General features: G+C 35.7%; 1 protein-coding gene across 5 annotated transcripts in view; it reads left to right on the top strand.

Annotated features, from left to right (window-relative positions):
• The window catches only part of VPS13C (vacuolar protein sorting 13 homolog C), a 94,640-nt gene that overhangs the window by 41,511 nt on the left and 38,792 nt on the right, over positions 1-14,337 (top strand). For all 5 annotated transcript variants that reach the window (XM_032990204.2, XM_042803777.1, XM_032990203.2 and 2 more), the window contains 15 exons: positions 1,115-1,271; positions 1,963-2,042; positions 2,659-2,718; positions 3,897-4,062; positions 5,121-5,237; positions 5,784-5,887; positions 6,347-6,514; positions 6,910-7,214; positions 7,583-7,727; positions 8,545-8,701; positions 9,558-9,688; positions 10,743-10,912; positions 11,468-11,706; positions 13,193-13,422; positions 14,162-14,254. In XM_032990204.2, coding sequence (XP_032846095.2) covers positions 1,115-1,271; positions 1,963-2,042; positions 2,659-2,718; positions 3,897-4,062; positions 5,121-5,237; positions 5,784-5,887; positions 6,347-6,514; positions 6,910-7,214; positions 7,583-7,727; positions 8,545-8,701; positions 9,558-9,688; positions 10,743-10,912; positions 11,468-11,706; positions 13,193-13,422; positions 14,162-14,254 — 2,322 coding nt within the window. The remainder of the gene's footprint in view (positions 1-1,114; positions 1,272-1,962; positions 2,043-2,658; positions 2,719-3,896; positions 4,063-5,120; positions 5,238-5,783; positions 5,888-6,346; positions 6,515-6,909; positions 7,215-7,582; positions 7,728-8,544; positions 8,702-9,557; positions 9,689-10,742; positions 10,913-11,467; positions 11,707-13,192; positions 13,423-14,161; positions 14,255-14,337) is intronic.

The following is a 14,337-nucleotide window of genomic DNA, read 5'->3' as shown; positions in this document are numbered from 1 at the left end:
TGTGTAATTTTTGTTTCACCAAATATCTGTGGATGTTTTTGTCCAATACAAAGTCTAGGTTCCTATTCTTTAGGCAAGAAAAAAAACATGTTCAAACCCGAAACTGTTCTGTTGCTGAGCGAGTGTTACATTCAAAGAGTAGAAGTATCCTCCCTTTCCCAGCCACCAGGGAAAGTGAGTGATAGGTAATCATAAGAAAACTGAGTTTGAAGGGCATTAATGATATTTGTCCCATAGCTGAAGTGTAGACAAGTAGCAAGCATCCCAGGTTTAGGGTTTTCTCAGTTTTTGTCTATGGACTGTATATGTTAAGTGATTAATGACAAAATGCTGATTTGTTAGTGTACAAAGAGTATGCCACATAATAATGCAGACAAAGTATTGACAAACTTGAATTCCTGACATTCCTTTTGTGATAAATTGTTATGTTGAGGAACTATTTTAGTTCCCAAGAATGGTGCATAATTGCCTCATGAAATAATTGCATTTAAATTAACATTGTTCATTAATAACTGTATCTAGTTCTACTTTAATTTTCAGCTACATTTAGAAACACAGACTTTCTTAATTTCGACAGTCTAATCAGTGTAATGCTTAAAGTCTTCTGTAAGTGAAGAATTGTAGTCTTGAAATATTTCTGTGTCCTTAATTATTACTTGTATAGCATCAGATATTAAAAGATTGATTCATGTTGCTATCTGTTCTCTACTGCCCTTCCTTCCACACCAGTATGATTTGTAGTAACTGTTTTTCTCATGTTCAAACTCTGTATGTAGCACTATGTAGTGTCTGATTACAAAACTAAAGGATAGCTTTAAAAGATATACTGCTAGGGCAACAAAATGTATTTCCAGCCAAAGTAATGGATTTGGAATTTTTGTTCTGTTGTTGAAAATGTGATTGATAGCTTGGCAAAGAGGAACAGAGTGGAGATGGGGGGAAAAAATCTTTAGCAAACTGGTGTTGTAGGTTCTCTTTGTAAAAAGGCAAAATGTCTAGATTAATCCTACTTTTGAAGCTTAGCTGAGGAGATGATGCCTGGTTATGACTGCATGTCATAATGTCTGGACAGCCTTACTGAAATAGTGAATTTATTTCTCTTTCCATATTCGAGGTTGTAATAACCTTGATGAAGCAGGTTCAGAAGGAGAGATATCCGTTACATATTCTAACTGTGCTACAACTTGGAACTGAGATCAAAATTAGAAATCATGAATTGACTGCAGCAGCATATCTGAAAAAAATTATTATGAGATGCACTGAAATAAACGGTAAGTCTTCTAGAGAACTGGTATGTGGTTAGTACTGTGTGTGCAATCAGCTTTTGTAGCAGGAGGATAGCGTGATCAAAAATAATAATAGTACTGATTAGTAGGGGAAGGAGATTACATGCCAAATTCACGTAATGATGCTGTCCTGTGTAGTTCAGATTCAATTAATCTGTTTTACTCCTGTTGCTAGAGCTAGCTAGAGTTAATTTATTTGAGTTAGTTTCTGACTTTGAGAGGGCATGGTGATTCCTGAGAAGTATTCTATCTGTTCAGAGTGTTTTGATGAGCTTCTGAATATATGTTTTATGACCAGTTCTGGCAAAACTGGAAATCCAGCGTGCTTCCTCGATTGGTCAGGTAACAATTCAAAGTGATATTGAAGTAATAACGGAAATAGCCATGTATTCAAAGTAGAAAAGCATGGTTTTGAATATAAAAACCTAAAGATAGAAATGCAAATAACCTTCCAATTTTGAATCTTCTCAGAACCAAAATAAGTTATTTTTGACTAGTTTAGTTAAGAAGAGTGAATACAGCATTTCCCAAGGCAGTGAAAAGAAATTTTTACCTTCACTATTTCATCAAGAGTAGTATAGAATGAGTATATAGTGGAGAATTAGCGTGGAAGCATTCCATAGGTGGAGTAAAGCTTGTGAGTGGAAATACTATATAGTTTTATTTCTATTTGCAGATTCAAAAGGAGATCCTCTTTGCATTGTTAACTCTTCAAGTGAGACAGATGAACATCTTCTGAAAATGGAATACATTAAGGTTTCAATGCCTTTTAGCTAAGATTATGTGGGGAGTAAAATAAGCCTTCCATTCTTAGCCCATGTTAGATTTTTTTGTTTCCCCCCCTTCTTCATCTAGGTCTTCTCCTAAATGCCTGTTTTTCAACTTACCATTTCATTTCACTCTCCTGCGTTCATATAGTGCTTGCTTCATAACCCAACACAGTTACTGAAATCACTCGTGGAGCCAAATGTTTGTGTTCTTATCTGTGAATAATACAGATTAATACCTTTGTGAAACTTAATAGGTTAGAGTCTTTGCCTACGTAAGTGATCTATGGGTCTCTACAGGTGGTAAAGCTAGTATTTGTGGAGTGATATGTTGGTAGCTAGACTTGTTGAGCTTTTGGTTTTTATAAAAAAAAAAAAGCACCCTTCAGAAACTGCATGAATACTCGGGAATCTGATAGGTTGTAGAGCCAGTGGGCTACTCGCACACTTGCCTATAATGACATGATTTTTTTTGAGAAAAACAAGTTCATTTGTTCTGACAATGTACTAAACGTAAATTGATCCAGTTTAAATAGATCCTAGGTAAGAGAAAACTGACTGTGTGCTTGGGCTTTTTCTTTTTTTTTTCTTTTTTCTTCCTTTAGGCTGATGCTGATGGACCAGATTTTGTTACCACTTACAGAAGCATCAAACAAAATATCAATGTAAGTACTGAATGTATTTAATTTTTTTAAGCTTCTCAAGTAGTAATAGCTGTGTAAACTTGTTAGTTGCCCACTTTTTCTCTTCTCATTGTAGGAAAAAAAAATAAATAAAACAAAAAAAATACCCCAAAAAACAACACAAAAACCAAACCCCTGACTCTCATCATTTAAGCTTACTGCTTTATATTTAACTACTTCAAAGAGAAATCCAGGAGGAAAAAATCTTTTCTTTTTACAGACTTATTTGTGTATAAATTTTTTTAACTAGAAGATGTACATTTTTAGCTAGTTGAAATTTATAAGGACATATTTCTAACTGAGGTCTGTAGGATGTGTTTTATTTCTGGAGTGAAACAACTAGCAGAGCGTGAAATAAAGACCTGGTATTTCTGAGCTCGAAAGTTTGTAACAGTGAAATTGAGATGAGGTGAAATGGCAAACAAGCATTCTCAGAGGTCTTGTGTTCAATCGGTCCTTTTTTTACTTCTCCTGAAAACAACTATTCATGTGCACTTTTCCATGGCTTCAGTGACTTGTGAAGTAAGCAGGTCATTTTGCTTCTGATATGTTTCCTTTAAAGTAGTGATGGTGGGTGGAGCTTGCTTCTTGAGAGCCATATGTGGAATTTGAAGTGGCTGGACCATTTCAGAGTCAATAAAGCTGACATCCTTTACTGTATCAGGAAAACCAGCATTTACCAAGAAGTGCTTTGGGGAAAATCAGCTAGCTCATGCTCGGTTTCACTAAGTAATATTGGCTAGAGTAGTTGCTACTCACATACTTTCTGTTCCAATAGCAAATTTTGAATCCCATTGCTTTGTAGTATCATACCTGCTTAAAACAGCTCTATACATGGTTCTGAAGATGTCAACCCAAGTGCTCAATAGTCCACAGTGAAAATCAGCAGAACTAGGAAGGCTTGCTGAAAAAGCGTAACTACACGAAGCATCAATTTCTAGATAGACACAGTTCCTCTGTAGCTGTTTTACGCTTCCCTTCCATAGCTCCCTCATTGTTTCTGAAGCTTGTGTGGTGGTAAGTTGAAGGAGGTAGAGTGCCGAGATACTTGTGAAGTTAATCGAGACATTTTTCTCAATTCAGTGACAGTAACTCTAGTTGTTATATGATAGACTGCTACTAAATAACAATGTTAGTTTGTCTCCTTGCCCTCATTTTAGGTCATCTTTTCATGTTTGGATATAGTACTTCACACAGAGGCTTTACTTTCCATCATGAGTTTCCTCACTTTCAGTGTTCCATCAAGTGGTCTGCCCAGTACTGATAAGGCATTGGACCACAGGCCTCAAATAAAAGAACAAGAAAAAGGAAGTACTCTTAGACCAGGTAATGTGATATTACAAAGACCATATTTCTGTTGCTAAACAGAAAAGCATCTAGGCTTTGGTTTCAAGGTGTACCATTTCAGGTCACAGCATTGCTGTCTATTTGGTGGAAAAAAGGCATGCGCAACTGTACGTGGGGAGAAAATAATCTAATTTTAAAACAAACAAACAAACAAAACAACAACAAAACAAACAAACACAAAAAACCCACAACCCAGCAAAGGAATATTTTTGCGGTTACTTAATTTTACAGATTCTCCTTACTCAATATAACTTTTTCCTAGGTGGTGGTCTGACTTTTATAATAAACTCAAATAAGCAGTGTTGCTGTGAACAGTACCAAAGCCTTTCCAAAGCATCAGTGTCAACTTCGTTGTTTTCCAATCTGAAGGCTCTAAAGAGTACTTACACTGCTGAAAATAAACATTTCTAAGCCCTGGGGATGCAAAGGGAAGTTCTGAGCTGAAGGGTGTTGTGCTTATTTTAATAATTGGTATCTGTATCCTTGAAACAGTATGAGGTTTTTGTATGGAAGCTCCTTAAGTATGTTTTATCAGGTCCTTTGGTTGTTTTTTGTATTTGTAGAGTTGTTTGGGTAATTCAAGGCTTTCTAATCCTAAATCCTACAGTGGCTGGCTGTTACATTTTTGTGTTCTGCCGGCATGTTCAATTTTGCTGCAGAAACTTTTTTGACCTAATATGCCTAAATTGGCCTTGCTTCTCTATACAGAATGGAACATTTCTCATGTGAGATAGTGTTTCAAATAGTGAAATATATTCAGCATACTATTGTGTGAAAACTAGATATTAATGAGGAAAAAAAAATCCTCTTGATTGCTGTTTGTCTGTTAGTCGGTGTTTATTCTTGTGCTAGAAGGAAGCTATAATAATGGAAGACTTATTTCACATATTGACTAATACTTAGCATTAACTTTTAGGGAATAAGGGCAGGTTGGATTTTGAATAGTTCATATATGTACTAAACAAATATTCTAAGATGTGTTGTACAAAATTGCCTTATAATGAAGTTCTTGTATGTCTCTTGTGTTTCCTATCCAGTGTCTGGTAATGCAGCCCATGATGATATCTGTGAATTAAAACTCACTGCAAAGCTAAATACCTTCAGTGTTACAGTGTGTGATCAGACCTGCAGCATTGCAGACGTTAGAATACAGGGTAAGGGGGTTTGAATTAAATAGGTTAGTTGATTGTAGCAACAAATTTGTTGTTCCCCTCCATTCATTCACTTCTGAAAGGCTACTGTGTGCACTCTGGATGTCTCTGTTGCATGTTTGAATACGTTTTGGTTGTATATGGTATGATTGCAGTCAAATATTTTAATAGCCAAAATGTCTTTGAGGGAAGAAAATATTTGACTAGGAAAAAGAAGGCAATTAAGTTCTGGGTGGAGTAAAATCAAAAGAAATGAAGGCATTATGTTGTAAATAACATGAGCTTCCATTTTTTAACAGCTTGATCCTGAATGGTGTTGGGAATTCTTACTCTAGTCTTAAGAGACAATTTAGGTTGGAAAATTTGTCATGTGTAGTAAGGTCATGACTTGTGTCTTGCACTTAGCATTGGTTGTTACATAGTAGAAGTCTGGATTCTAAGCTATTCTTATTCTTTATATTCAGTAATAAATAATGCTGCTTTTTAAAAAAGTGTTTACTTCGTAAATGCACTTCAACAAATTGCTATCTTCTTTTTGTTTCAAATTAGGAATGGATGCATCTGTAGCTATGCAACCTAAAAAGATTAAAGTGTTCTTCAGACTTGAGGACATTGTAATTACAGATGTTGATCCAAAAACAGTCCATAAAAAGGTGATGTGTTGTGCAGATTGTAAACAAACAAAAAGACATAGTTCCTTAAATTATTTAATGACAGCATTGTAGGTGATTTGCTGTGTTGTATAGTACTAAGTATGATACAATGTACCAAATACTAAGCAAAATTTCATTGGTTCATTTCCTTTATCTCTGGGAAGCAAAACATACTTCCATTCAATAGTTAATTCTTTTTAATCACGTTTATGTTGATGTGTTTGATTCTGAATAGTATGATTTAAATATGAAGTGGACTATAGATAACAAAGTGAGAAGAGACATACCACAGAAGAGCTGATTCAGTTTCCTTTTGTGTCTAGCATGTATGTGTCCAAGTATTGCTGATAAGTTGCGGTTGATCTTCTTGTGGAAATATTTCTTGTTTGCTAACTTAAGCTACAATTCTATCACAGATTACTGCCTGGGAGTATTAATTATATGGACTTAATCTTCTAGGCTGTCTCCATAATGGGAGATGAAGTGTTTAGATTTCATGTGTCACTTTATCCAGATGCTACTGCAGGGGAAGCCTACGCTGATATGTCAAGGGTGGATGGTAAAATGTCTCTGAAAGTGGGCTGCATACAAATAATTTACCTACATAAATTCTTCATGTCTCTCTTGGTAAGATGTTAGTTTCAGTTCTTTTACTGACATTAAAAATTTTTTCATAAAATAACGTGTAATCAGCTCTTTGTGACCTGTACCTTCTGGTGAGCCGATGTACAAGCATGTAGAAGTATTTTGCTGAAGATGTGTCACTTAAGTTGCACTGCTTTATAGAAGAAGGATAAATAAGGAGAAGGATGACAGAAGAAGTAATTAATTGAGTTGATAGCTTTAATAATACCTTAAAAATTAAATAAGCAATGTCTTAGCTTGTGCATGATTTTAATCTTTTCTCATATTTCTGCCACAGCTGTACTGTTAAATTTGCATTTTGCCTGGAGCTTGCCTTTTTTTGTGAGGCTTATATGTTCTCACAGAACTCTAACTTTTTTTTCACTACCTACCAATAGAACTTCCTAAACAATTTCCAGACGGCACAAGAAGCCCTGACTGCAGTCACTGTCCAGGCAGCCGAAATGGCTGCTTCCAGCATGAAAGACTTTGCCAAAAAGAGCTTCCGCCTCTTAATGGATGTCAACTTGAAAGCTCCAGTTATAGTTGTTCCTGAATCTTCAACTTCATATAATGCTTTGGTAGCTGATCTTGGCTTAATCAGAGTTCAGAATGAATTTAAGCTGGTGTCTTCAGATGAATCTTCTCTTCCTCCAGTCATTGACAACATGGATGTGCAGCTAACTCATTTGAAATTATCAAGGTATGCATGGAGTTTTCTTCCAAGTTGAAAAGTGTTTGTAAAGAAAACGGGTCCATGTTCTGTATGCACCGCTGTTCCATTATTTAAAGATGATAGGCAATGAAAACATGCTAAAACCAAACACAGCTCCCCCACAAACTAAGTTTAGTAGTGATTTCAGATAGGGACACATGTCCACAGTCCCTCAAACTTCTTGGAAAGAAAGGAATGATAGGATACTACCTGAGCTCGTCCTGAGTGCATGTAAGCACACATTATTATTACTTTAAAAATAAGTATACCATAATTCTACTAGAGTAGTATGATATTATTTGGGATTCTGCAACTACAAAATATTTTTTCTCTGCTGTTTCCACTGTCTTTTGTAGGTGTGTGATACACACAGATTCTCAACCAGATTCTGAAATTCTGCGTCCTGTGAGTTTGACTTTACTGGTCCAGAGAAATTTAGCAGCAACTTGGTATCATAAAACCCCAACAATTTGTATCAAAGGAGACCTAAAACCAATGCAGGTAATACGGTAAAACAGAGCTATGTCAAAAGTTACATATATTCTCAGAATAGCATTTAGTCTAGTTAAAGTCGTTAAGGTTATCTGTTGATTTAGCATTTAAAATATAGATTTAAGTTTTTAAATTGTTTAATCTGTAATATTCAGGTTACTTGAGTGATTAGTAGATTTATTACAAATCAAAAGGGTAGATGTGGATCTCTAATATACAACGGTTCAAAATGAACTTTTGTGCTGTGGCTAAATGTAGCACTGATGGAGCACAGCAGAATAGCTATTGAAGGAGTAGCAGTAAAAATAATTAAATGTAGAAAAAAATATTCTGACACTGTGTTATGGGCTAATTGACTGCATTTTGTCACTTATTACTGCTTATTTTTTTCATGATCATGTTATGTTATAATTGGATTAAGATTCATTAACTCTTTAAAGGCCTGATGAATGATTGTTGCTTTATTGTATACAACGTATGTCTTGGCTTTAATGTTATGTAGTTATATTTATGGATTACTGAATTGTTAAAAGTGAATTATGATAATGAATTACTCATATTTTTAGCAGGCAAAGAGCCTTTACAAAACTAGAAAGTGTTTATCATGCAGAGTGTTAGTTCTTGTTGTAACTCCTGTTCATAACAAGTAACAAATGATATTTTAGGAAAAACGGGCAAACGATTTAGGGTGTTTTGGCCAGGATCATTTTGACTAGACAGCTTGTTTATGGTGGAAGCAGCATGTTGTTTCTTCTCAACATTTGCATACTGTGTTGGAAAGAGATACTGTCACCAAAAATGAAGTTGTGGGTTTATCACTTTACAGATTGCACTCAGTGAAGATGATCTAACTGTTGTCATGAAAATTTTACTTGAAAACCTTGGAGGGGCTTCTTCCCAGCCAAATACTGTGCAAGAGAACATTGAAGATACTCAGATACTTAAAAAAGGGAAAGTTCCGAATGAATCTGATTTCTGTGAGGGTATGTTCAGAAGCTGAATATGTTTAGGCAGAGCACTGTTTGCAAATTCAAACATCGTATTTATCTGCAGCACCTAAATGTGTGCAAATAAATTATTTTTCTTAATTGTTACATATCTACTCTGTAGATTAAAAGTTATAAATAAGAATGTATGCGCATACACAGAGTGTGAGCTGTTGATCATCAAAAGTTTTTGTAGTGTGCTTTTTGTGATTGATCTTTTATAGGATGGCATTCTTTAGTCTGTATCAATGAATCTTATAAGTTGCAGGTTGACTAAAAAAGAAAAAAAACAAACTAACTACCACAGAATGTTAATGCAGAATTATAATAATTGAGGATATTATTATTATTCAAATAATATGTTGATATAAAAATTCTATGTCACTGGATGAAATACTGTTAACATTTTGCCAAAACATTTTTTTTTGTCCAAAACTTAACATTCTCAATGTCAAAAAATGACTGTTCAACCAATAGTTAAATTGCTATACTATGAGAAGAAACTGGAAGGAATAGTATTACAGACTCCTTGAGCAGCCTTGGTACTTTCTGTAGTTCTTCATTAAAATGAATGAGGTACTGCAGTAAATTAGACAGCTTTTTTTAAGGCTCTTAAACCACACTGTGCTAGGTAATTTTAGCATGCATTGAATATGACAGTGATATCAAGTAAATACAAGTGTGAATTTTTGAGTAGTCTTCTGCATTTAGAGCTTTTATTCTTTCTGTGACTTTCTGATCTTAATTTAAAAAAAAAAAAAAACAAAAAAAAAACCCAAAAAAAAAACCACCAAAACCACCACCAAGCCCAGTGTTCTAAAGACATGTAAAAATATTTTCTTTTCACTAACAGGTCCTCTTGTTGCTTTTGGACAAGAAGATGTTTCTACAGTTCAGTCTTCTATGGAACGTTATACAACACTCAAATTTGAGTTCAATTTTGAGTCACTTTCAGTAACTCTCTATAATAGAGATATGAATCAGGTTTGTGACAAAGCTTCTACAATACAGATGGGGTGGGGGTCTTAGGCTTCTCACAGAGACAGAACTCAGGATAGCAAACCAGTTTCATTGGTTGTGTTGGCTTTGACTTTGTAGTGGTTGCCTTATGGTGCTTATGCAATTTATCCTGGAACTTTGAGGTTTTATGAGCAGAGGATATCCTTAACATGAAGGACATTAAGTGCATTTCTAAAAATCACTCTAAGAAAAGGTAGTAAGCCAACAACCAAAACCACCCACCATTTGATTTGGTCATTTAAGCCTTGATTCCAGTTATCCAAAGTATAAATGAAAATTTGAAAAGCAGAAAGTGCTAGCCTAGATGATGCTAGTTCTATGCATGTCTGTGCCTATATAGTTAGTAAGCAGATCCAAGATGTACACGGCCCATACTTCCCTCTTACATATCCCTCAGTGTGAGCAATAATGAACATCCTTCCTGTGCTGAAAACAGAAGAAAAGTATGTGCAATGTTGCCTTGTTTTTATGACTTTGTCCACATGTGAAGGTGCTTGCTTTGTACATCTTGGTATATAGTGAATGTGTGGTACCTTTGCATTTAGAATAATTGTAATGCAGGAACCTGTGGTGATTTTTGTATAAGGGGTTTAATTTTAAATAGTTCTTCTGAAATGAGCATCATGGGGAAGAAACACACTATTATGGGATTTTATTTTAATTTCTTCTTCATATCCTTTCCTTTTATTGCTGAGGTTCTGGTTGTAAATGAGTAGGTGTTATGGGAGCAGAGGGATCTCTGGCAGGAGGTTCAGTGTTCAGATGGATTATCCCTTGGTCACACATTCAGAACAACCGCTAGAAATGAAATGAAGAAACTTTACTACAACCTAACTTGGTTTTTTATGTTTTATCAGTGAGTTTCTGGGACTAATTTGTATGATTGGAGGGCTAATGACAGCAACAGGTTAATGAGATCCTTCAATTCATGGACCAAAATTCATACGGCTAGCAGCAAGGGAAACAGGTTTATTACTTTGTTCTGTGATAACTAGTCCTATTATTTCTCATTATGTAGAAGTCTCTGCTTTCGCTGCATAGTGACAAATTATGCCTTGGTGGACTGCAACTGCATCTCATGGCATCATCGGGGAAGGTGTTTTCAGATGGCTCAATGGATATTAATGTTAAACTCAAGGCATGTACTCTGGATGATCTCAGAGAAGGAATTCAGAATGTGACTGCGAGGTAAGCTTGAATGCATCAGAAATGAAAAAACTCCATTCAACTTGTGAGGAAGGCTGTTTCCTAGTTTTATATTTTCCTTCATGTGGGATTGATAAAACTTAGAATGGCTGTCTGTTGCCTGTCATACTGTGCACTAAAATAATGAATGATGTAATTTTAATTATGTTAAGCAAGTCTCTTCTTTTATATGTTGATTTCCTAGGTTATCAAAAAAAAAAAAATACCTGGGAGGCTTGAGCGTTGCAGTAAACTGTGTAGAACTGAGTAGGGAGCAATCAGCCTTGGCTAGAGTTCTATGCACTGAAACTTCAGTCTGATTGTTACATGCCACATATGTAGTTCCAAAACTGTAGTGCACAAATTGTAAATTGAAATTACTCTTCTGTTAGAGAAGTCTATACCCTCTTATTTCTGGAGGAAACACTGATTGCTTGTGTTGTAATTCTTATTTATAGATGGCCTGGGGAGTAAAAATGACACGACTTACGCATCCTTGTTTTTCTAGATCTGTGTGTTATGATGTTTGAAATATTTCTTATTAAACTTGTTTTCCAGAATGATAGACAAGAAAGATGACACAAATGACAGTTCTATGATAGATATAAGCTACAAGCAGGATAAAAATGGAACTGAAGTCGTTGCTGTCCTTGACAAGCTCTACATATGTGCCAGTATGGAGTTTTTGTTGACAGTAGCAGATTTTTTCATTAACTCAATGCCGACATCCTCAACTGAAAGATCTGCACAGTTCCAATTAAAGCATGTTTCTTCTGGGAAATCCAAGCCAGAAACAGGTCTGTACAACTGATTTCCACCCCCAACCTGCATTCCCCTCCTTTACAGACTTCATACTGAAAATAAATCACCCAAAAGTTTTCAAGATGCTATCTTGCTATCAGACTTAAGAAATTAGTGTATACTTCACAATGTGTAAATTGGCCACTGGTACCATAGATTGTTGTAAGCAGTAGTAGTTCTAAAACTGCTGTGATAAGTAGTGGAGTTGTGCTTTCCAGCAGGGCATGAAAATCACTCATGCTAACAGGATTTTTACCTATGTAATATTGCAAAGGAAGGATCTTTAAGGTAAAAGGTCTATGTAGATAGCAGTTGTTCTTTTTACTTCCTTAACTTGCTTCTTAAAGGTGAGTGGTGGTTGAAGAATGTCCTACCCTTACTTCTGCAAGTTGTGTATTTTGAAACTGTAGGTTATTATTTCAATTCAGTTATGAAAAAATAAGTTTTTGACGAACAGCTTTCCTCTTCTTTGTTGAAGACTGAAGGTAAAGCATGATAGGCAAGAAAGACTGCTTCTGAGGGGTTGTTTGTTTGGTTTTCTGTGATTGCTAGGCTTGCCTGGGTTGTGGTCAGACCTAATCTGTGCGTATTATTGTCTAGCTGGTTCCCAACAGCCCTCCCTTTCTTTTGGGGAACTTGGCAGAGCACTAAAAGTGAGCCTTAGGTTTTATGAATTGTCCTAGTCATGTCAGCACTTAGCTCTTGCTGGAGATATGCGCAAGTCATGTGATGAGGGAGGGATGGTACACACTCCAGAAAAATGGCACTTCCAGGGACTGCTTAGGACTACCCAAATGTGTTGCTGCCTGCAACCCACGATGCCTAGCTTGCTTTGCTGCTTCTGTAGTGCTCCGAGCCTCAACTTGGCACCTGTTCCATTGCATAGGTCTCATATTCTGATATGCCCAGCAAGGGTTAGGCGCAAGTAACCCAAATAATGAGTCCTTGTGTGCAGGATGGTCGCACACTGCTATACTGCCTTTCATAGAGAACCAATGTGACTTGATCCATCACAAGATTAGAGAGTCTTGCTTTTAACTGAGGTAAATATAATATGATTCTCTCCTATTTGGAGACTGAGTGGATATTCAGACTAGAAATTGTATATTGTTAGTTTGGTTTAAATTAGTAAATCTTTAAAGAAGTTGGTTACGTCAGTTATTGAGCCAGAAGATAACTATTTCCAAATGGGCTTTGTCGATCCAGTGCTTAGGTTGACTACAGGGTGTAGGACTAGTACTGTCTTTTTACAATATTGAAACAGTTTGTTCAAATCAAAACTTCTGACCAGTTTGCTGCTGATTTCTGGATACTGTGTGATATTCAATTTCAGCAAAGCTTTACTGTAAAAATTGAGACATTATTTGCTAAATTTGTACTTCTAAAATTATAGTGATTTTCATGCATGGTTTAGGTATTATGTACACAAAAATGCTTTCGAGCCTTTTCTATTCAAGAGACTTTTTTTACTTATTTTCACAGAAATATCTGTACGGCCAAATATGACAGTAAAAGCTGTCATCATGGATCCAGAAATTGTATTTGTTGCTAATTTGACCAATGCTGATGCTCCTGCCTTAAAAGTTTCCTTCCAATGTGACTTTTCTCTGATATCTGGAAAGGATGCACAAAGGATGACTGCTCAAGTGAAGAGTTTCAAAGTGTTGGCCTGTGCCTTTCTCAAAGAAAAACAAGACAAGAATGTTACTACAGTAAGAAAACTAGTTTTCCATAATGAAGAAAGCAATGAGAACTTTTGGCAGGCATGTCTTTTAGTTGACATATCCATAGCATTCAGAAAATTCAGTTTTCATATCATGGATTGTTATGAAGGTGGGATAGGACTGTGGATCTGTGGTATGCCATTTAAAGGTAAATCTTTTATCAGTAGGTACAAGACTTCATCACATAGAGCTCTGTCTAAAACCTGTGCAGTGCACTTGTAAATGAAAAGTTTCTGAGTGAAGAAATTGTATGAGGGGTTTTGAAGACTAAGAGTACCTCTCTGCAACTTTGTTTACTTGTTGCAGTAGAGTATGCTGATCAGCATGTCATCTGGAACTTTATCTGCTCATTCCTGGCAAGGAGCATTGAACCACAAAGGTGGCCTGTGTGGTTCCTCGCACATGTTATGTTTCCTTCTGCATTTAATTTTCTTAAGGATTTGGGCTTTTTTTTTTGACTATACCATCAGTCTGTCTGTGTGTTGTGTTTTTGTCTCAAAAGCTTTTATTTCTCTAGCTTTTAACTTTACAGTACAAAGTTGCTCTTGTGCAAATTGGGATGCTGGAATGAAGCACATAATGCTGTGGAAAGAATACAGTTAGTCTAAAACTTCTTGTTATTTTATGGGAACAGTATCCCTTTAGCCTATGGGATTAAAAAATACAGGACCATTTGAAAAGGTTAGATTCCAGGAGTTACCTTAATCTAATCCTATTTTTCACTCAGGTCTTACAGCCATGTTCTTTAGTCTTGGAGAATATGATGCATGTCTCAGGGTTACAAACTGTCGTACTGACAATAGAAGAACTTATTATAAAGGTAAGATTATTAAAGTTGTCTTTGGAAGAACAGGTGTTTCTCAAGCTGTAGCTTGTTTTTATTTATTTTTTTAATTTACATAC

Source organism: Tyto alba, unplaced genomic scaffold (assembly GCF_018691265.1).
Source record: "Tyto alba isolate M040663 unplaced genomic scaffold, T.alba_DEE_v4.0 Super-Scaffold_41, whole genome shotgun sequence".
NCBI lineage: Eukaryota > Metazoa > Chordata > Aves > Strigiformes > Tytonidae > Tyto > Tyto alba.
The sequence above is the reverse complement of the archived record's forward strand: the minus strand, read 5'-3'. Positions and strand labels throughout refer to the sequence as shown.